This window comes from Oreochromis aureus, linkage group 16 (genome assembly GCF_013358895.1).
Source record: "Oreochromis aureus strain Israel breed Guangdong linkage group 16, ZZ_aureus, whole genome shotgun sequence".
Taxonomy (NCBI): Eukaryota; Metazoa; Chordata; class Actinopteri; order Cichliformes; family Cichlidae; genus Oreochromis; species Oreochromis aureus.
In genome coordinates, this window is record NC_052957.1 from 57,272 (window position 1) to 81,398 (window position 24,127).

At 41.4% G+C, this 24,127-nt stretch overlaps 1 protein-coding gene across 1 annotated transcript in view; it reads right to left on the reverse strand.

Moving 5' to 3' along the window:
• Positions 1-4,265: 4,265 nt before the first annotated feature.
• The window catches only part of LOC116316797 (kinesin heavy chain-like), a 64,016-nt gene continuing 44,154 nt past the window's right edge, over positions 4,266-24,127 (reverse strand). The window contains exons 24-26 of the mRNA XM_039599579.1: positions 21,299-21,515; positions 21,040-21,204; positions 4,266-4,561 (exon numbers count right to left, since the gene is read on the reverse strand). Of these exons, the coding sequence (XP_039455513.1) occupies positions 21,047-21,204; positions 21,299-21,515 (375 nt within the window). The 3' untranslated portion in view covers positions 4,266-4,561; positions 21,040-21,046. The remainder of the gene's footprint in view (positions 4,562-21,039; positions 21,205-21,298; positions 21,516-24,127) is intronic.

A 24,127-nucleotide genomic window follows, 5' to 3' on the forward strand; every position in this document is an offset into this window, starting at 1 on the left:
GAGTTCGCTGCTCTCGCCCCGTCTAGCTATCGAGTTTAATGTTAAAAGTTTATTTTGTGACCCAGAAAGATTAATAAGAGTAATATTAAAACTTAGTAGCGGCCGCCATTGTGGGAAACTGGAATTGGCTGGGCCGTGCTATGAATTCTGGGATATGGTGGGCCACAAAGGATACACTCGACCCATCCTTCAAATTCTGGGAATAGGAGGACACATTTGCCGGCTGCCTTTGGAGGAGTCTACGAATTTGGACAGCCTTCGGCACGTCGGCCAACAAATGCGGCCTCAGGAGGATGCAGCCCATGAATTTGGACACCCCCAAAGTGTCACGGTAAAGTGGCAATTCATGAGAGGCTGATTAAAAGTCTGTTTTATAAATGTTATTCTAGAATTTTTCCAGTGTTTTTTTTAAGACTTTAATTTTATTAGATTTTTTACAAGAAACATAAAGAAAAAATAGCAAATAGAATGGTCATTCCACTCCTTAAGACAGTTAAAAAAGCAAATGTATTGAAGATGCGTACACCATCTCAACAGAAACAGAGTGCAAAATATAACATAAATAAATGATGATGCCAATAGTTCACATAATGATTACTGATTACAGCTGTTGTAATTAATCACGAGCTTAACTACTTAAGCCAGATACATCACTGACCTGTATATGAAAAATAGTTGGCCCATTTATCAGTTTAATCATCCGATCTCGAATTTTTCCAGTGTTTAAATAAATGATTAAGAAGTAAACACTATTCCTGATGTCAGATAAACACTCCATCTTTCACTTTATTTGACATGTTCAGAAACACGTGATGTTCGATGTCTTTACAACAACCTGTGAATCACTTCAGTATCACTTTGTTCTTACAGCACATTATGAACGTAGTTATAATAAACACTTTCATTAGCAGCACGTAAACATTACCAATACATCAATAAACACTTACAAACAGATGTGCTTTAGCTTGCTTTCAATACAATGTTGGAGATGTAAAGTGACCACAAACACTGCAGAAAACATGATGTTCTGATTGGCTGACATCATGTCACTAACTTCCTGTTCACAACATCTGCCATCAGCTGACCGTGTCACTTTGAAGCTGTCATTCATCAGCTTCGCCACTCTGTAAACTTACTGCAGATTCACAACAACAACAACAACAACAACAACAACCACAAAACAAACACACACAAACACACTGACACACGTTCATTTCCAGCTGGATGACAAAAGTAACATACACATTTTTCATTTTTAACTAATAAATAAACAGTAAAATAAACTCCTTAAATTACATTTCAGTTCAGTAATAAACACATTAAAAACACACAATCAATATCGGCAATCCAACACTGTCGTCAGGAAAAAAAGTTTAAAATTAATTAAAAAAAAACAAACAACTTTCGATCATGTTCCTGGAATTTCCTGAATTTTATTCCTCTAGCAGCATTTTTTAAAGCTGCCATTATATTTATGGTTTGAATGAAAGACAAACTGTGTGAGAGGATGGCTGTAATTTAAAACTCATATAATTAAAAGTTGTAACACTTTGAAAATTGTATTTAAAAATGAAAAAGAAAATGTGAGAAACATTTGTTTCATTTAAAAAAATGATTTTATACTGAGGTTTTTTATGCATCAACATAAACATAAGAACTGACAAGGCTCTAGAGTGTGACATGTGACCTAATTTCTCAGTGGTGTGACAAAAAGAATCCTAGGTCGCACCTGTGCAACCAGTCACTCAAGTAAAGAAAACAACACACATTATGCCCGTATCGTGGTCTAAACCAATCAGAGATAGTCAGGGGCAGGGGCTCTCTGATTGGTCGGGGTCCAGATATCCCTGTAGGCCTATGTGTGTGTACATTTGAAGGTGCAGGCGGATAGACAGAGGTGAGCAGCCTAGACCCGATAGAAGTGGCTGTAGCTGTGGGCAATGAGAAAAGATGAAAAGAACGATTGATAACGTTTTCGTTAAGTTAAGGCCTGATCCGTCTGAAATTCATAGCGAGAGCTCTGACACGGAGCCATCAACCTCTCAGGTTATGTCTAACATTGGTCTAGAGACGGCATCAGATAATGAGCCACATATGATGGACTCAGAGCAGACTGACAGTAAAAGGGAAAAGTGTATACGTTGGGAAGGGAGCGGCTTGACTAGTTTCCCTGGCTAAGATACAGTAAAGCTGACAACATGATGCACTGCATTTACTGTGGTGAGTGTGGAGAGACCGTGGCCAGCAATACTGCATTTGTGACTGGAGCTAATATGTTTCAAAATGAAACGCTGAAAAAGCACAGTATATTCAGAAAACACATTATATGCTGTGATAAATGCACTGGCCAACTTTCCCCTCCTCGTCAGAGGAGGCCAATGTGATGATTAAGTTTAACATCGCCTACGATATTCCCAAAGAAGATGTTCCGTTCACTAAGTTCAAGTCCAAAATAATTCTTCACAAGAAAAATGGCTTGAAGGTGAACCCCACATACAGTAATGATGTCACGGCTGCCCAGGTTACAGGTGTCATCGCAGACACATGGGAAAAAAGGGGGAAAAGGCCAGATTACAGGAGTTGGCCATCTGAGGGCCATGTGACTGCAATGGAGGAGGGTCCATAAGATATAAAGCTGTTCAGATACTGAGATGTTCATTTTGAAGCCTGTGAGACACTTTGAGGTCTTTTTAATTTACATTTTCTTTTTATTGAATATATCTTGAGATGTTTTAAGTTTAAATTTCAGCTCAATGAAGCACTTTTAAACACATTTTTTCAGTAACAAATAAAGAACTTTGTGTTGACAAGATTGTTAGCAATTAAAAAAAAAAGTAAATGAACATGTAAAACTGTGGTGTTAGGCAATGCGGTTAAAAAATTTGGATGCACCTAACTTTTGTGCTGGTGCACCTAAGAAAAAAAGTTAGGCGGACCAGTGCAGCCGTGGCAAAAAGTTAGTCTAGAGCCCTGACTGATTTTAGTATCATTGTTATGTGTGTTTTTATTTGTGTGACCCCTCCCACCAGAGGATGTGGGTGTGGGTTTTTCTCTCTCCTCCCTCCCAGGGTTGTGTGTGGGTATATCTTGACAGCCGAGTTGTTTGCTTGGATTCCTGTTCCCAGATTGGACAGCAAGCTCTGGTCTCCACACCACGTGTGTTTCTAAAGGTAACTTTGAGTGTCCACTGTGTGAAACTCCTGAGTCAAAAAGTTCATTAGTGAGTAAAGTAAGTGAACTTGTGTGTGTGGCGTTGTGAGACCTAATCAAGCTCGTTGTAAATAGTTATTAATAGTTTTGTAAATTAGACAACCTGGAGTATTCTTTCACTATATGTTAAACACGGCAGCAGCCTGATAGGAATAAGAAGCCTTTTCTGTTGAAATCTGTTTTCTCTTGTTTGAGTGGGACCTTGGGTTAGAAATGTATCTGTTGTTTGACTTTCATTTTCGGCAGGGAACATTACGGACCTTTAAGGGCCTTTTTTTGTTATTTTGGCGTGGCTCACTGCCGAAGTCAACAAACAGCTGCGTAGAGTTTAGACTGCTAAAAGTTTTTGTCCTTTTCTTGGGTGGAGTCGGAATCAGGGAGCAGCATTTCCAGATTACCCCTAGGTTTTGGACAATAACACTTTTTAAAGATTATAATAAACTCTTATTTAATTAATTTCAAACGAGGAATTCTGCACCTCTGTGAAAAATCTGTTTGCTTTAAATCTGACAGTTGAATGCCATAAACATGATGAGTAAACACTAACAGGTTTACAGACTCAGACTCGGACTCACATTTTAAACTTTAGGGGAGCAGGTTTAGCTCACAGCTAAAGGAGACCATACGCAGCGACCAGGTGGAACTGACCCGAGAGCCTTTGCTGCATCCTTCCTCTCTTTCTCCACTGTGCTGTGTAATAAAGTACGGAAGCGTAGAGCTGCCACCCAGGCAAAAGAAAAATATAAGTATATCACGTTATAACGTGAAAAGTTTATTGTTCTAACAAGATACTTTTCATGTTTGTACAATATACTTTTCACGTTTGAACAACATAATATCACGTTATTACAATATACATAATTATCACGTTCGTACAATATAATATTTATATTGTACGTAAGTATATTGTACAAACATGAAAAGTATCTTGTTAGAACAATAAACTTTTCACGTTATAACGTGATATACTTATATTTTTCTTTTGCCTGGGTGGCAGCTCTACGCTTCCGTAATAAAGGCAACAGAGACCCAAAAATCTAAAAATGTCATTTAGTTAAAAAAAAAAAAAAAAAGATAAAATATTAACTTTTCTTAGCGGTAATTCTTTGAAGATATTTAATTGTTTGATAATAAAGAACAACAACAAAAATTCAGAAAACAGTCAGAGAGAGCGTCTGCGTTAGGGTGGAATGTTTGTTAAGCTGGCAAGGCTGTTAAGGTGGATTGTTTAAGGTGGAATGGCTGTTAAGGCAGAACATTGTGGGGTGTGGTTCCAGTATAGGCAGAGTTGTGAAAACAGGAGAGTCCAAAGATCCACAGAAAAGGAAACTGACCCAGAGTCATCTGCTACCTGTGGAGAACGGGAGTAATTAAAAAAATGACTCAGAAAGAAGTTAACAAACTGATTGATTAAACCAGTGGTTCCCAAACTTTTTTTGCCAGGCCCCCCTTTTTTACAAGAAAAATGTTCGCGCCCCCCCCCCCCACACACACACATACACACACACACACACACAAACGCATCCTCCAAATACACACACCCATATTTTGCTCCATTGCGGTTTATTTCACACCTCAAACATTTAGTAAACAATTAAGCAAATACAAGTAAACGGCAATAAATTACAGGTAGTAATAAAATACACTACTAACTCTTTTACACTACGTCCACACCTACACGGGTATTTTTGAAAACTCAGCTGTTTCTATGCGTTTGGGCTTTTCGTCAACACGTAAACGGCGTTGCGATTCACCGAAAACGGAGATTTTTTAAAACTCCTTTTTTGCGTTTACGTGTGGACGAGGATTACAGAGTTCGTCATGCAACGTCAAAGGTATGTGCCTCTTTTCACGTCATGCTGTGCGCCACGTTATTGTTTACATGAGATGAATTGCAGAATGGCAGATAGAGACAAAATACTGTTAATCTATCTGCAGTTTTTACACGCTTACATACACACACGCAGTTACCAGAGGTGTGGACTCGAGTCACATGACTTGGACTCGAGTCAGACTCGAGTCATTAATTTTATGACTTTAGACTTGACTTGAAAAAAGGTTGTAAGACTTGTGACTTGACTTGGACTTTTACACCAGTGACTTGGGACTTGAATTGGACTTGAACCTGTTTACTTGAAAAGACTTGATATTTTACCCAAATTTAACATACATATTATATAAAAAGTGCGGACCATTAATTTACTTTATTCATTCATTCTTACCACACTCCGTATGTATGTGAGCGTGGGCTGTAGCACAGCCAATCAAATTAACCAGATTTGAAAAAAACAAGAACAAAAACGCTCGAGCCAAAAATGCTTCCAAGAGTAATTTCTTTCGGTACATAAACTACTGAAGTAGTCAACAAAAACGAAATGCAATATGCAAAACATGCAAGAAGAGAATCACAGACGGAGATGGAACAACTTCCAACTTTGTCCGACATTTGAAGTTGCATAAAGAACGGTAGGTGGTGCTTTTTCTTTTTTTTTTTTTTTTTCGCCACGATGAGACAGCTGACTTAGCTAACTTCATCTTATTAGCAAATGTTCTTCGGCTACGTTGATGATACTGTTTGGCTTTAACAGGTATGATATGTTTGTCATGCTATTTTAAATCCGGTCCTGCAAGCGCATCCAAGAATAACATGCAACTTGTTAGCTCAGAATTGTCGGTGAATGGTGAGCAGGGTCCGTTTCAGAAAGTGGGTTCTGTAGCTGTACTCAGTCTCTCTCCGTCTCCTCCCATCATTAACCCCGTAGATTTAACCCAGTTTAGACTGACAAATATTTATTTTACCATCACATCACAATTCAAAATCACTGTGTTTAATTTGCAATTAGTGTATGGTCGTGTTTAACTTTTGCATGTCTGAGCCAGGAAAAAAAATTTTTTTGGTTAGAAAATCTGGCCCACCTTAGTGTGTAACTGAGTAGTCCTGCTATACATGGCCTTTTTCTTCTGTCATTTATGTCAATACATCAAATAAAATACTTTGATCTTATATTATTAGCTGTTGTTTATTTGCAAAGGTTATTCTCAACAGGGATGCTAGACAAAAACGGCGTTTTCTACAGACAGCCTAGCATACGCTCTCCACTTGCGAGTGAAAAGAAAAGAAAAACACCCCTTCCCTATTGGTGTTAGAGTTTACCATGTCAGCCAATCAAAAAATGATAAAGCAACATGTGACATTTGGTTGTTTAGGGAGAAGGGAAGTTTTAGGAGTGACACCCATGACGGAAAGCAGGCGAGCGAAAGAAAAGAGAGAGAGAGTTTTCATATGTGAGACATTAGTGACGTTTAGCGTGTTTGGAGGCTATAGTTAGTTTGTTGTGTAGTTATTGTTTTGTATTGTGTGTCGGTTAGACTGCTGAATTTCATATTTGATTTAAAAAGCTGTCAAAAGCAGATTCCAGTGTAAACGCTGTCTCCACATAGAAAACTGGACTGTTGCACCTCCAGTTGTCAGACCTGCAGGGTTTAGGCCTGTGGTGTTCTCCTCTGTCTTATACTGAACACAAACTACATTTTTGGACTGGCACAAATAATTTGTGTGCCTTCTTATTTGATGCAGCACACCTGATTGTTCTGTAAATAGATTTAAATGGTTATATAAAAACGCCTGAGGCCTTGGCTGCATTTTTTTAGGTAAATAGTACCATATAACTTTGTTGTTTGCAAAACTTGTGCATAATTTTTAGAAATGTACAATTTCTATTTGCATTTCAAGTTATGAAAATGATTCGTTAAACATGTAAAAAATATAACTTTTTCTACTCAGATTCTGAATTTTTGTCTGAATTTAGATCAACTGTGCTAATATAGTATACCAAAATGAAAAAATAACTCAAATTTCAGATATTTGAGGTTGTGCTGTAAACAATGATACCAAACAAGGCAAGGAAAACATATTTTAAAAGTGAAATATAGAAGTAAAATCAAAAGTAGTCAAGAACGGCCAATTATACCGGGACCCCAGAGGGTTAAAAAAAAAGACTTGAAAGGACTTGAAATTCAAAGTTTCGGACTTGGGACTTGACTTGAAAGTTGTCTGTCTTGACTTACGACTTGACTCTGACTTGCTTGACTTTACTTGAGACTTGACTTGTGACTTGAGGATAAAGACTTGGGACTTACTTGAGACTTGCAAAACAATGACTTGGTCCCACCTCTGCCAGTTACTGTCCCTCCATTTAGAAAGGCAGAGGCGTCACGGTGTAATTATTTTACGTGTAGTTGTTCTTTTCCTGTGTAATAATATTTAACATTGCTGTCAATACATTTTTCAAAAAATGTCTCTCTGAGCAAAATGGGTTTAAACACATAAACAGCAGTGGGATACTGTTTGTCCGTGATTTGAACCGGGGGAACAAATTACGGCAGGATCAGCCTGATATTATTTGTATCCCGCTGTAACTTTACTGCATAAAGAGCTAACATGTCCAAAATGTCAGGAGTAGTTAGTCATTACAAGAAGTGTTTGTCAACTAAAAATCAAGAATGTGGGATACTGTTTGTCCGTGATTTGGAGAGCCCAGCGCTGCTCCCTACGCAGGGAAACTAATTTTGCAGGTGAAGCCAAAGGGAAGATATGCTTCACCATATTTTCTAGTCTTTGGCTTGGAAGGAAGTTGGTTTGGAAACGTATTTGGCGATGCTTCAGCTCCTGCTTTGCGTTTGTGTGGGAGCCCCGTCAAAAACCTGTCCACAGTGTCCAAGCGCTTTTTTTTTTTTTTTTTTCTTTTCATGCAGCGCCCCCCCTGCAATGGCTCTGCGCCCCCCCTAGGGGGCGGGCCCCACACTTTGGGAACCTCTGGATTAAACAGTTAATTCAGGGTTTCAACATTAAATATTAAACATACTCTGACCCGGGAGAAAGAGTTTGTTCCTACTCAGTTTTCTCAGACTTTTTTTTTTATCAGCGTAGATAAAATAATTGTAGTGGGTGATTTTAATATCCATGTAGATGCTGGAAATTACACGATCATTTTGTCATGGTCCTGAGTCTGTTGACTCAGTGTTTTGTGTTTCTTTATGCTTTTGTTTATTCTGATTGTGTTTTCCATTAAGATTTGCCATTTGTTAGGTTTCTGTTCTGTGCCTGCCCTGGTCCCACTTTCCGTGTTCCCCCTGTCTGTCCATGATGTCATTATGTCTGCTTATGAGTCTGCCTGTGTTAAGTTCTGTGTCTCGTCTGGATCTCTGTGTCTGTCGTGTGCTTCCTGTTTTATTTTGTAGGTCTGTGTCTTATGTCAGTGTAATCAGCGTCAGCCGTGTCTCCCAGCTGTTTCCTCTTCGCTCCGTTCACCTCTTGTATTTAATGTCTGTGTCTTCCCCTACTCGTTGTCGCGTCGTACCCTCACGTTAACTGTGTGTTCCGTCTGCTAGCCTAGCTTAGCCTGTCTGCTTAGTTTGTTTTTGTATTCTCAGTTTGGTTAAGTTTCTGTTCTGTTACTATCCGGCAATAAAGCTGAGTGTTTTGAGTTTATGTCTGCCTCCGAGTCCTGCATTTTGGGTCCTTCCTCCCTGCCTGCTTGCACACAGCCATGACACATTTAATCACACTTTAGATTTGTTCTGACATATGGCATTGAAAATGTTATCTTCTTTGGCCTTGTGCCAACACAGTACAGAGCAGCTACCTGAAGACTACCCCACAGAGATCGATTATCTTGTTAATAATTTTACATCTTCACTCTGTATAGCTTCTCACTAACTCAGAAGATCATTAACCCCATTCCTACAAAACTGCTCAATGAAGTCCTGCCATTAATTAATGCTTCAATCTTAAACATGATCAACCTATCTCTGATAATCAGCTGTGTACCACAGGCCTTCAAGCTGGCTATAAAACCGTTACTTTTATACTGCTCACCATAGTATTTATTACACTGATTTGAACGTGCTGTAGGTATTAAAGGTACTATGCTGCAGTGGTTTGAAACCATCCATCCATCTATCTACAAGTTTACTGTGTTATGTTGTATTGCTTGCAGACTCAAGCATCCTTGAGATGGTAAATCGCTGGCCCAGTGTTCCAGGACTGGGGCAAAAACCGCCCATCAGTCCATCTGTATCTGATGCTCAACTAACAGATGTGCTCTCTTTCCCAGCACCCTGGCATAGACTTTCCTGGGAGGGCTGAGGAGTGTGATCCCCGCCCCCCCCCGTAGTTGGAGCACACCCTCCAGTCCCCCTTCATAAAGATGGGAACCACCAAAACAGCCCTACAGCATCCAGAGCCTTCAGGAACTCAGGGCAAACCTCTTCCACCCCAGGAGTTCTGCCACCACGGAGTTGTTTAACTGCCTCAGTGGCCTCACTCCCGGTGATGGACAACTCACCCCCCCTTGTACACAGACTCTGCTTTCTTTACAGATAACTTGTCAGTGGAATTAAGAAGGCTTTTAGCATGGCCTCTCCGAATTCCACCTAAACCCAGGTTTTTGCTTCAGCCACTGCCCGACCCATGATCCTCTTGGCCTGTCGTTACCTATCCCCACCAGAGAAGTGACATTCCATGTCCCAATTGCTAGTCTTGATAGCCTGGGATTAGTCCACCGGGGTTTTCTAAAAACCTTAAAAACATGATATCTAACCAGACACTTTAAATGGCGTTACCTTGGCCTCCAATAACACTGTGAGGAATTCAATTAATCTTGGATTGATGTGATGGCAGCGCGCTACTCCGGATCCTAAAAAGGTGCATTTTTGTTGTTTTTTGTTTGCTTTTCTATTGATTCTGCCCCCGTATTACACAACATGTGTGTGAAAGATTTACAAAGACTCTCATACACCCGCTACGCTCTTCTGGAATATCAATGTGAATATCAACTCTACCCGAAGATCCTATAACAAAAGAATACAATACAACTTTATTTATAGAGCACATTTAAAAACCAATGGTATACCAAAGTGCTTCACATAAAAGACAGAAAATAAGACAGAAACATTATAAATATTATAGGACCATAACAAAGTACCGAGTATGCTAACAGGTCAGTGTCACTAATACACAGGAATAGCATAAAATGCATATCAAGTAAAACATGTTAAAAGCACAAAACCATAAAAGATATGTATAAAAGGTAAAATAGAGTAAGTGTAGGGATCAGATACAAGCATTAATTAGCAGGAAAGGCAAGGTTAAATAAATAGGTTTTTAACTGTGATTTAAATGATTGGATAGAATCAGACGCGCGGTTAGCAATAGGAAGGTTATTCCATAAATCTGGTGCAGCCAAAGCAAACGCACGGTCACCTCAAGATCTTGGCTGCACCAGGAGTAACTGAGTAGATGATCTTAGTGCTCGAGTGGGAATGTACGATCTAAAGAGTTCCATAAGGTATCTCGGGGCTGCGTTGTTGATCATTTTAAAAGTAAGCAGCAGTATTTTAAATTGGATGCGGTATTTAATGGGTAGCCAGTGCAGGTCAGCTAGAACAGGGGTAATAGTGGCAAACCTCCCAGTTCCGGTCAGAAGGCGTGCCGCTGCATTTTGAACAGTTTGCAGTCTATGAAGAAGGGCAGAATGAAGACCGAAATAAGGGGAGTTGCAGTAATCCAGCCTAGAGGTCACAAAGGCATGAACAAGCTTTTCCAGGTCCTTATGCGGGACATAATGCCTAGCCTTGGAAATGAGACGCAGTTGGTAGAAACTAGATCTAACTACAGCAGACACTTGTTTATCAAATTTAAAAGAGTTATCCTGCAACACCCGTTAATTGCTAACAGTGTCAGAGAGGGAGCTAGTAAGGGAACCAAAGGCATCACGAAGTTGTCCGCGAAGAATATTACCATCAAATACCACGATTTCAGTTTTCTTATCATTTAAGATATGTCACGGTCCTGGGTCTGTGACCCAGTGTTTTCTGTTCTGTATTGTTAATCTTTGATTTCTTGATGTATCTTCGTTTATTCTTATGTTTTGGTTCTGTGTATCCCCTCTAGTGCAGTCAGGTCTGTGTTAAGCCCGCGTCTCTGAGTCTGTGCCTTTGCGTGTCTGAGTTTCCTGTTTTACTTTGAAAGTCTTTGTCTCATGTGAGTGTGTTCAGTTTACGCCTCCCCTGTCTCGTCAGCTCTGATTTCTCCCATGTGTGTTCCCCTCCTGTCTCCCATCCCGTGATTACTGCTGTGTGTATTTAAGCCCTGTGTGTTATCCTGCCTGTTGCCAGTTCATCTGCGTTATCTCCCTACGTCATCCTATGTTTTTCTCTCTGTGTGTCCCTGCGTCTCCCTGCATCTCTGTTTCTGGCTTCAGGTTTGTTTTATGCTTAGTTTTCACATTTTAGGTTTTCTCAGTTCTGTTCTTCGCCACCCTCGCCTTTTTGTATTTTCAACCGCCACAAATAAAGCTACCTCACATCAGCAGTGCCTGCATCTTGGGTCCTTTACTAATTCCACACGGCTCACCCCGCGAGCCTTGAGAAGATGAAAGTTTCCTAAGCGCAACTCTTTGACCTCACACATGCACTCTTGAAAGCAGTGCAGAGACAGAGCAGGATCATCAGCTAGTTCAAAGTAGATCTATATATCGTCAGCATAACAGTGAAAAGCGATATTGTATTTTTCAAAGATTGCACCTAGAGGGAGCATATACAGTGAGAAAAGAATAGGGCCCAGCACAGATCCTTGACGCACGCCACAGCAGACAGGTGCAGCGGTGGAAGAGCAGGTGCCCAGGTTGACCGAGAAGGACCTAATGGAGAGGTATGATTTAAACCAATCAAGGGCAACACCTCTAATGCCTACAGTATGCTCAAGCCTTGCTAATAAGATGCTGTGATCCACCATGTCAAAGGCCGAGGATAAATCCAATAGAACTAGGATCGCAGAGCGTCCAGTATCAGCAATTAGAAGATCATTAAGGACTCTAAGCAGGGCTCTAGACTAACTTTTTGCCACGGTTGCACTGGTGTGCCTAACTGCTTTTTCTTAGGCACACCAGCACAAAAGTTAGGCGCACCCAAATTTTTCTACCGCATCTCTTCACACCGCAGTTTTACATGTGCACTTTTTGGGGGGGGAAATTGCTTTCCATACAGACAATATTGATTTGGAAATGATTAACTAACAATCTTGTCAACACAAAGTTCTTTATTTGGAGGACATTTCTACCAGAAAGATCAGTTACTGAAAAACTGCTTGTGTTTAAAGTGCGTTGGCAATATTGTAGGTTTTCTTGGCCTGGCTTTTTATAGCAGATAACCTTAAAAATTATTCTGCAATTTTGCATAATTTAAAAAAAAGTTTAAATTTCTTCAGTATATTCTTCTCCAAGGTCATTTAAGTAAAAAAAAAAAATACAGCGCTGTAAACAACGGTAGACTGGTGGGTAATAAGCGAATGAATAATGCCGAAAACATAGATTTGAGATGGGAAACTGTTCTTGAAGTACACAGAGAGAGAGAGAGGGAGAAAGAGAGAGAGTGAGCTGTGCATGAAGTGTGATTTTTATCGTGGTGGGAGCAAAACAGCAAAAGTCAGAGGGAATTAATGACGACATTGATCAAATGTGAAGCGTAGTTTGGATCTTCTTTTGCTGCTGATTCAGTGAATTTTGGTCAGAGAGACACAAAACCTGCAGCTCAGAATCGAGCGCAAAAAAGACGTAAACAGCGCGGACCCAACGCATCAGAATCAGTGAGCTGTCAGCTTTCAGCCCCGACGGCGTGTCCGTGTACGGGCCGTGGGGCTGAAAGCCGAGAAAGAGAAAGCTGATTCTGATGCGTCGGTCCGCTCTGTGTTTACATCTTTGTATGGAGTCTGTTTATCTGTTCTCATTTGTTGTTTGGTGGTTGTTGAAATAGTTTTTGAGCTTTATCGCTTTATTCAAGCTACTCACCTCTCTCTATCCACCTGCACTTTCAACTGGATCATGGCCAATCAGAGAGGTCCCGCCCCTGACTATCTCTGATTGGTTTAGTCCACGATAGGAGCATAATGTGTGTCTGTTGTTGACCACAAGGAGACTTTCAGAGTTGCAGAGACTTTTTTTTTTTTTTTTACTCAAACAGTTGGTTGCACCAGTGCGACCTAGGATTTTTTTTTGTTGCGCCATTGAAAAATTTGGTCGCACTCGGTCGCACTCTACAGCCCTGCTAAGCAACACTGTTTCAGTGCCATGACGTGGTTTAAAGGCAGACTGGAATTTATGAATAATGTCATTCGCATCCAAATATGACTGGAGTGGTAAAAGAACTATCCTCTTGAGAATTTTAGACAGGAACGGGAACTTAGAGATCAGCCTGCAATTCACATAATAGGGCTGGGCGATATGGCCTAAAATCCATATCACGGTATAATTTGAAGCATGTGCGGTAACAATGTATATCGCGATATAGTCTTGTCTTCCGTATAACGTATTTTCCATACTATAAGGCGCACTTAAAATCCTTTAATTTTCTCAAAAATCGACAGTGTACCTTATGTATGAATTCTGGTTGTGCTTACTGACCTCGAACCGATTTTATGTGGTACATGGCGCACAGAAATGTGTCAAAAAATATTTTAGTACCACTTTGGTAAGCTACGAAGCCGCGCCTCTTGATGGATTGCCGGAGCATTACGGCTACCGTAGTCAGGAGCCTCGCGGAGGAATCTGGGTCCTAAACTCCGTCCGCTTCAGATCCCAAAGTCAAACAAACACTGCGGCATCACTGAGAGTTAAAAACTGTCTACATTCTTTTATCTTTAATAAAATGATCAGCGTTGCTGCTTTACCAGGTGTAACAATTAAGTTTCACATCCAGGCATCCATGAAAACAGGATTTATTAAATTTAACGGAGTTAGAAGTTAGCAGGAAGTTAGCTCGCTAGTTTCCACCTAAACATGATATAGCATGTTCTGACTGAGAGATTTCTGAAACATTCAAACGTACAGCTCTGCTATCACTTCCAACATAAATGAAGACAGAAAACTAAACAGCAGTGACGTTTGTAGGGTTACTGAAGTTGGGCTAGCTGGTATATAATGATGTGCTACGTGGTCGCTAGCAAAACAGCTATGTTAGCATAACAATAGCACAGTGAAGCTGGAGGATGAACGCTAACCTTTTTCCACTTGATAAAAGTTAACATGAGGGTTCCCGATGGTTAGGGACAAATGCAGTCGCATGGCAGGATGCTGTAAACGGACCAAACTTCAGTTATGAGAACAACTGAGATAATCCATCCACAATACGAGGTTAGTCATTAATATACTGCAACAACATGGGAATAGAGCAGCTGCCAGAGAATTCAACATTAATGAATCAATGGTACGGAAGTGGAGGAAGCGCAGTTTTTGGCTTTCCCCATATTCCACAAGTGCTTTGTCTCTTTGCTATTACTGTCACTCGGCATAATTTGCAGATGATGTTGTTTGCAGCCGCTGCAATGCTTTCGACCAAAACAGGCGCAGCTTGATGACACCATCAACATGCGCTATCGTGGTAGAGCGGTATAGTCAAAGGTCGTGTCCAAATTCATGGGCTGCATCCTCCTGAGGACGCATTTGTAGACCGATTATGTCACAGCGACGCGCCGAAGGCTGTCGAAATTCATAGACTCCTCCGAATACAGCCCACAAATGCGTCCTCCTTTTCCCCGAATTTGAAGGATGGGTCGGTTGTGTCCTTCGTGGCCCACCATATCCCAGAATTCATAGCGCGGCCCAGCCAAACTCCAGTTTCCAACAATGGCGGCCACTACTAAGTTTTAAAATTACTCTTATTAATCTTTCTAGGTCACAAAATAAACTTTTAACATATTTTCAGGCGAGAATGTGGGTGTGTAAACTTGAAATATCTGCTCAGCTTATTTATCAAGATATCGCATATTTCCAAAAGTGCTTTGACGTTTTCGGAGACGTCTGTTACCCACCAGCTCGATAACTAGCCGGGAACTCGAGGGTCACTGAAGCCGCCGAGAACGGCACAACTCCCGGCACATCGTTTTCAGATCACCGCGGACTTTCGCTACTCAGGTTAAACGTAATATATAAGTCACTTAGAAAACCTAAAAATGTTATTTTTTGGCTTTTTTCAGTGTTTTATTTGTTCGTGAGTAAATCGGTTTGGCTGAGATTAAAGTTATTAGATTAGATTAGATAAAATAAAACTTTATTAATCCCCCGGGTGGTTTTCACACAGCTGAAAAAACGTCAAACAGAAAACTGATTAAACAGAAGTGTGAGACGGTCAAGAATTTACGCCAGTGTCCTGTTATATTTTAGATAGCAAGGAGCAGACGGCCGAATTTATTAAACTCCACCGAGACAGCAGTGACGCTAATCAGAAGGCTAGACCGTCCAATTCCACAGCCGCTTACTTCCGGCCTACCCGACCTTCTGAGGACCTGGCCCACATAGACCGCAAAGGCCGGGTCCTCAGGAGGATGCAGCCCATGAATTTGGACACGACCAAAATCTCTACCGTTGGCCAAATTTATATTGTTTCTACCGTATCCCGTTTATACCGCCCACCCCTACGAAGAAACTTTTATCTAAGAAGTGAATTAAAAATTGTTCACAAAGAGCGGGAAAGCACACCAGCGGCATATCAGGACGGGGATTGACCACAGAATTAAAAATTTTAAATAGCGTTCTGGGGCTGTGATCAAAAGACAGGATAATTTTTGATAAGAAAGCCACTTTGGCTATTTTAGCAGCAGTTTGAAATTTCGAGCGGCTGGCACGTAGGATTTCATAAGATACCTGGAGTTTATCTTTTTTCCACCTCCTCTCATCACGGCGGCAGACACGTCGTAAGGCGCGCATAGAGTCGTTTAACCAGCATTGAGAAAAGGTTCTAGGGCGCTTCATTTTAATAGGTGCAACAGTGTCAAGGATAGAGGAGCATATGGATAGCAAGGTGTTTGCAAAGTCATCAACCATATGACAGGTAGAATAATCAAAAGTAGTGGATGCAGAATTCAGGAAAGAAAAAAATTTGCCACAGTTTCAGCACTAACTATACGTAAAGGGCAAAGCAGGAATTCAGGGTACAGTTCAGTATTATCTAAGTCAACATCAAAGATGACTGGGGAGTGGTCGGAGATCCTAACATTGTTTATATCCTTGATGCAAATGTCCAAGCCATAAGAAAGGATCAAGTCAAGGGTGTGGCCCTTAGGATGGGTTGATTCATTTACCCATTGAACAAGGTTAAAAGAGTCAGTTAATGCAAGAAAGTCTTTAGCTAACGGGTCATCCTTACAGCAGACGTGTATATTAAACTCGCCAGCAATAAGAACACAGCCATATTTAAAAAGAACAGATCCTAAAAGGTCGGCAAATTCAAAGATAAAAGTCTTATTGTATTTAGGCGGGCGATAGACCACAACACACAGAGTAGCCAAAGAGTCAGTCATCTCCAGTAGCTGAGCTTCAAAGCTGGGGTATGTAGGGAAGGGTAGCTGCTGAACTTTATGTTTATTTTTAAAAACCAAAGCTAAGCCACCACCTCAGCCAGTAAGTCTCAGTGAGCTAAAAAAGGAACAGTCTGGTGGGAGAAGCTCAGAGAAGGGGATGGACTCACCAGGGCGAATCCAAGTCTCCGTTAGGAGTAAAACGTCCAGTCGAGTAGCGAGGAAAAAGTCATTTAAAAGAAAGGTCTTGTTCGCCAGTGACCTGACACTTAGTAAAACCATCCGTGTTCAGGGAGCTAGGTCACCACTGGTAGCACGTCGCAGAACGCTTAGGTTGCTGTGATGGACCCCACGTCTGGAGGACATAATCCAGGACCAAACAGGGAGGCATGCCACTGGAAGGGCTGGGTAGGCTTGAAATCCAGTGGGGCAGATCCACCAATGGCTTAGCAGTTTAGCATCAAAGCGGTCTCCGGAGGAGGGGAGAAAGCGCAGAATATCCCGGCTAGCATATGGATAATCTGTAGCCCTTGCTTTAAGGTAAGCCTCGAGGCGGACGCGAAGACCACTCCTTTTACCCCGTTTCCTGTAATGTTTCTTGTGCAGGTTGGGAAGGGGTAGGCAGGAAATACTGGTGGAGGAGTCTTGCTGTAACAGGGTGGTGTCACCCAGGTTCCAATATGGATCCGAGCGATGCAAATAAGAGAATCGGAGATTTAAAAGCGTTTGTCTGTTGTAGGTTATTAGTGCACAAAATGAGCATGAGCATAAAACCAAAAAAATAAGAAGTACTATGCCAAGGTCCAGTAAAAGGGGTAGGGAAGGTAAAAAGCAGAGCCACAGACCCGGACGAGGACGGCTTGCCATACACACCGGCGCTATCTTGAGTTCCCGTGAGTGCGCCCTCAAATTGCCTACTGCTACCATCCCTGTGAGGAGATGCCGCAAGCATCTCCTAACAGTTCCGAACCCGGAAGCACAGCAAGCGAGGTGGTGTCCGGACTAAGCTAAAGGCTAACCCAACCAGACTGACTGTTCCATCTATCATTCTGGCAAATGTATGCTCACTGGACAATGAACTCGATCACATCCGACAGCATAGAGCAAAACGTCGCAAACTAAGAGACTGCTGTGTGTTTATCTTCACGGAAACGCCGCTGAATGACAACATTCTCGATTCGGCCATTCAGCTAACGTGGCTACATGCTAGCCATGTGGACAGAGATGCTGGCACAACTGGAAAAGCACGCCGAAATCTTAGAAATATGATATCTAACCAGATTCTTACCCTGGATGGCATTACCTTGGCCTCCAGTAACACTGAGAGGAACCTTGCAGTCATTTTTGACCAGGATATGTCCTTCAATGCACATATTAAACAAATATGTAAGACTGCTTTCTTCCAGTTGTGCAACATCTCTAAAATTAGAAATATCCTGTCTCAGAGTGATGCTGAAAAACTAGTTCATGCATTTATTACTTCCAGGCTGGACTACTGTAATTCATTATTATCAGGATGTCCTAAAAACTCCCTGAAAAGCCTTCAGTTAATCCAAAATGCTGCAGCAAGAGTCCTGACAGGGACTAGAAAGAGAGAGCAGATTTCTCCTGTTTTGGCTTCCCTTCATTGGCTTCCTGTTAAATCCAGAATGCAAAATCCTGCTCCTCACATACAAGGTCTTAAATAATCAGACCCCATCTTATCTTAATGACCTTGTAGTACCATATCACCCCATTAGAGCACATCGCTCTCACACTGCAGGCCTACTTGTTGTTCCTAGAGTATTTAAAAGTAGAATGGGAGGCAGAGCCTTCAGTTTTCAGTCCCCTCTTCTGTGGAACCAGCTTCCAGTTTGGATTCAGGAGACAGACACTATCTCTACTTATACTGCAATAGGTGCCCACATAGCAAAATTGGTGTGGCCCCGATCTGGCCCACACAATGTGCTTACACATGGCCCACATACTGCAAAGAATGATGGCCCTTTGGTGGTCCACGTGTCAGCCTTATGTGTACTTTAATCAAGCCATGTAATAACAACATGTGCCGGAACATAATAGTGAAAAAGTAACATGACGAAACTCTGTTCAGACAGTGAACGGACTGATTCTTGTATAGCGCTTTTCTACTCTCCCGGATTACTCAAAGTGCTCTATACAAAATGCCACATTCACCCAACCGCACACTTTCTCTTAACTGAGTGCTTCCTAACTACATTCATACACATTCACACCCTTGACATGCAGACTGGAGGAGCCAGGGATCGAACCAGTAACGCTCCGATCAGTAGGTGACCTGCTCTACCTCCTGAGCTACAGACACCCACTGGCAAAGATGAGTAAACCGTCACTAGGTTTTGGATAAAGTGTACACTCACAAACCTGCCAAATCTGCATTTGAAACATTGGCTACCATAGCAGTATACAGGGAGTGCAGAATTATTAGGCAAATGAGTATTTTGTCCACATCATCCTCTTCATGCATGTTGTCTTACTCCAAGCTGTATAGGCTCGAAAGCCTACTACCAATTAAGCATATTAGGTGATGTGCATCTCTGTAATGAGAAGGGGTGTGGTCTAATGACATCAACACCCTATATCAGGTGTGCATAATTATTAGGCAACTTCCTTTCCTTTGGCAAAATGGGTCAAAAGAAGGACTTGACAGGCTCAGAAAAGTCAAAAATAGTGAGATATCTTGCAGAGGGATGCAGCAGTCTTAAAATTGCAAAGCTTCTGAAGCGTGATCATCGAACAATCAAGCGTTTCATTCAAAATAGTCAACAGGGTCGCAAGAAGCGTGTGGAAAAACCAAGGCGCAAAATAACTGCCCATGAACTGAGAAAAGTCAAGCGGCAGCTGCCAAGATGCCACTTGCCACCAGTTTGGCCATATTTCAGAGCTGTAACATCACTGGAGTGCCCAAAAGCACAAGGTGTGCAATACTCAGAGACATGGCCAAGGTAAGAAAGGCTGAAAGATGACCACCACTGAACAAGACACACAAGCTGAAACGTCAAGACTGGGCCAAGAAATATCTCAAGACTGATTTTTCTAAGGTTTTATGGACTGATGAAATGAGAGTGAGTCTTGATGGGCCAGATGGATGGGCCCGTGGCTGGATTGGTAAAGGGCAGAGAGCTCCACTCCCACTCAGACGCCAGCAAGGTGGAGGTGGAGTACTGGTTTGGGCTGGTATCATCAAAGATGAGCTTGTGGGGCCTTTTCGGGTTGAGGATGGAGTCAAGCTCAACTCCCAGTCCTACTGCCAGTTTCTGGAAGACACCTTCTTCAAGCAGTGGTACAGGAAGAAGTCTGCATCCTTCAAGAAAAACATGATTTTCATGCAGGACAATGCTCCATCACACGTGTCCAAGTACTCCACAGCGTGGCTGGCAAGAAAGAGTATAAAAGAAGAAAAACTAATGACATGGCCTCCTTGTTCACCTGATCTGAACCCCATTGAGAACCTGTGGTCCATCATCAAATGTGAGATTTACAAGGAGGGAAAACAGTACACCTCTCTGAACAGTGTCTGGGAGGCTGTGGTTGCTGCTGCACATAATGTTGATGGTGAACAGACCAAAACACTGACAGAATCCATGGATGGCAGGCTTTTGAGTGTCCTTGCAAAGAAAGGTGGTTATATTGGTCGCTGATTTTGTTTTTGTTTTGTTTTTGAATGTCAGAAATGTATATTTGTGAATGTGGAGATGTTATATTGGTTTCACTGGTAAAAATAAATAATTGAAATGGGTATATAAATATATATATATATATATATTTGTTTTTTGTTAAGTTGCCTAATAATTATGCACAGTAATAGTCACCTGCACACACAGATATCCCCTAAAATAGCTAAAACTAAAACAAACTAAAACTACTTCCAAAAACATTCAGCTTTGATATTAATGAGTTTTTTGGGTTCATTGAGAACATGGTTGTTGTTCAATAATAAAATTATTCCTCAAAAATACAACTTGCCTAATAATTCTGCACTCCCTGTAGTATTGCAACATGGCATTTGGGTCTTCTAACTAAAATAGGAAAATAGGAACATAAACAGTGCCATCTACGCCAGGCCTGGCCCGTATCTGGATGACATACCACTTACCATGCCAGAAGTCAACCAGCAGTGCCGGCTTGATACCAGATCGGGGCCAGACCTGCTTGCTATGTGGGTGTAGGCTGCCGGGGGATTCCCAGGATGCACTGGGTGTTTCTTCTTCAGTCACCTTTTTCACTCACCCTGTGTTTATACACCTCTGCATTTAATCATTAGATATTATTAATCTCTGGCTCTCTCCCACAGCATGTCTTTTATCCTTTTTTCCTTCACTCAAATATAGAAAAGCTCCCAAGCATTTTATTTAATGAGCTGTAATAAAACAGATCAGTTTGACAAGCAGTGCTGACAGAAATAAAGTTGTGGCTGAAGCTATGTAGATGTGTGCCATGGTTTCTGAGGTGTGACTCACCTGGAGCCTACTTGCTGTGGCTCTGGTGGAGATGTTGCTGAGGTTGGTGTCGGGGGGGTTGGTGTCGTGGGCTGGACCCTGCACCCCCTCCTCTGATGATCGGTCGGATAGCATGGGAGGAGGACGGATTCTGATGGTGCTGATGACCGGCTCTTATTGGCTTGGCTATATGAATGCAGGTAACAGGAGAGTTTAGGTAATGACAAACAGCCTATCACATCACATATCAGACTTGGCCTATTTTAAGTTATCTTCTCACCGATCTGAGCTGAGTGTCCTTTCCTGAACAGGTTTTTGGACCGCACGGCCTCTTTGATGCGGTCAACTTCCTGTTGGTATCGTTTGCGATCCTTCACAGCCGACTCTTTTGCATTTTTCAGAGCTGTTTCCAGAGCTTTCACTCGCTCCGCTGTCGCCCGAAGACGCTTCTCCAATTTGGGCAGCTCACAGCGGAGCTCAGCGTTATCCCGAACCAGCTGGAGGAAACAGCTACTGTCAGTTATGTGACTTGACAGCGTGTTTGTTTATCCACCTTGAGGAATCCCCAGTAAAACACTTCTTTCTTTAATTATTATTTATTAAAGCAGGTGATGAATGATTACATGTTATCATGTACATGGATCCCTTTTGTTCAGAAGACCACAGGGTGTAAAGCTGCAGTCCGTCTTCCCAAATCAGAGTTTCTCAACTTATCAGTATACAAAGTTTTATAAGAGACTGTGCATCTATCTGATTGATTAAAACTAATGGGGAGAAATCATAGTTTACACTTAATTCTCCCTTCGTCGGTGCCCCAGGCTGGTCCCAGCCTCTCAGCAGTCCGCCTGGGGAGCTGCACCTACAAACTCTGTTAAACGTGTACTGAGTGCTTTTCCCTATTCTCTCACCTTTCACCTAACAGCCTGTTGTCTTAGTGACCGTGAAAGCAACCCTGACTGAGACGCCAGATGTTGTTTTGTCTCAAGCGGTCCCAAGTGCAGTGTTGGACAAGTTACTTTGAAAAAGTAATTAATTATAATTACTAGTTACTTCTTCAAAAAAGTAACTGAGTTAGTAACTGAGTTACAAGATTCTAAAAGTAATTAATTACTTGAAAAGTAACTATTGCGTTACTTTAAAAAAACATTTAAACCTCTGGGGTCCAGGGTATAATTGGCCATTTTTAACTACTTTTGATTTCCCCTCCACATTTCACCTTTAAAAACTGTTTATTTGCCTTGTTTGGTATCATTCTTTTCAGCACAACCTCACGTGTCTGAATTTACAGTTATGTTTTCATTTTGACAGACTGTATTAACACAATTGATCTAAAATCCGACAAAAAACATAAAATCTGAGTAGAAAAAGTTATAGTTTTTACTGTAACAACCACAAACATGTTTAATGAATCATATTTCATAACCTTAAATGCAAATATAAATTGTCCGTTTTAAAATCATATGCACAGGTTTTGCAAACAAAGTTATTTGCAGCCATTTACCTTTTACCCCTTTTTTAAATAACCATTTCAAACTATTTACATAACAATCAGCTGTTCTGCATTCAATAAGATGCCACACAAATTATTTGTGACACTGCAAAAATTTCTGTCCACTATAAAGGAGAACATCACAGCCTGATACCTGCAGGTCTGCCAGCAGCAGGTGTATCACTGCTCCTGTTTTCATTCAGCAGTCGCCTCATTGTTCTGACACACAACACAAAACTATCCTCTACACTACACACTAACTACACAAGACAACACATTAACTACACACTGCAAACACGCTAAACGTCACAAATCTCTCACATCTCAAAACTCACTCTCTCTCTTTTTCTACTGTCTGTCTGTCTCTCTCTCTCTCTCTCTCACTCGCTGTCACTCCTAAAACTTCCCCCTCTTCCTAAACAACCAAATGTCATGTTGCCATATCATTTTTTGATTGGTCGACATGGTGAATTTTTCCACCAACACGAACGGGCTGTTTTTTGTTTTGTTTGTTTGTTTTGTTTCTGCTCATAAGCAGAGAGTGCTTGCTAGCGCTTTCCTTAGACACTAAACGTGCCGAAAGTATTCAGGAAAAAAATGCCGCGTATATATTGTTTATCATGACTCTGGTTTTACGTGGCCTATCAACACAATTTAAAAACTGGTATATATCACCTTGTTGCTTTGGCATCTTAAAGTGGTCATGTGATTGGCTTACCACGACTGCTTTATTCTTCCTCAGTCAAACAGCAGCACTCATGCGATTGTTTTGCCCCCTTAGCTCCAGGTGTTGTGCCAAAAACTGATCATCTGCTAGAAACTGTTTGCCGCCCACGGGAGCGCGCAGCTGCTTAAAGCTGTAGCGCCCAGATTACTTACAGCTACTTCTGTGCAACTGATATAAGATGCGGTAAGCTGAACACAGCTTCAACCATCTGTTTGTTGAAAAATAGTAACGCAACCGCATCGCATTTTCTTGTTAGTAACGGTAACGGCGTTGTAACGATAGAAATAGTAATTAGTTAGATTAAGTAAGTAAAGTAGGTAAAATTTTATTTGTATAGCACCTTTCAAGACAAAAATCACAAAGTGCTTCACAGAAAAGCTAAAACATAAAAACAGAAATCAACCAAAAGCAAGTTTAAAAAGATGGGTTTTTAGCTGTTTTTTAAATGAAACCACTGAGTGCACAGATCTCAGGTTTAAAGGAAGGTAGTTCCAGAGTCTGGGGGCCACAGTTACAAACGCTCTATCGCCTTTCATTTTCAGCCTCATATGTTGGACGACCAGCAAGCCCTGATCACATGACCTCAAGGACCTGCTGGAGATGTACTGATGTAAAAGATCTCTGATATAGGTTGGTGCATGTCCATGCAGAGCCCTGAATGTCAAAGTCAAAATTTTGAAGTGGATTCTGAATTTTATGGGAAGCCAGTGCAACTGGATCAGCAGGGGTGTAACATGGGAGTATTTAGAAGATTTGGTCAGAAGCTTTGCGGCAGCGTTCTGAACAACTTGCAAATGATCCACAGAGGCTTTACTTAAACAAGTAAACAAAGAATTGTAATAATCTAAACGAGATGAGACAAATGCATGGATGACCATTTCTACAGGGAGTGC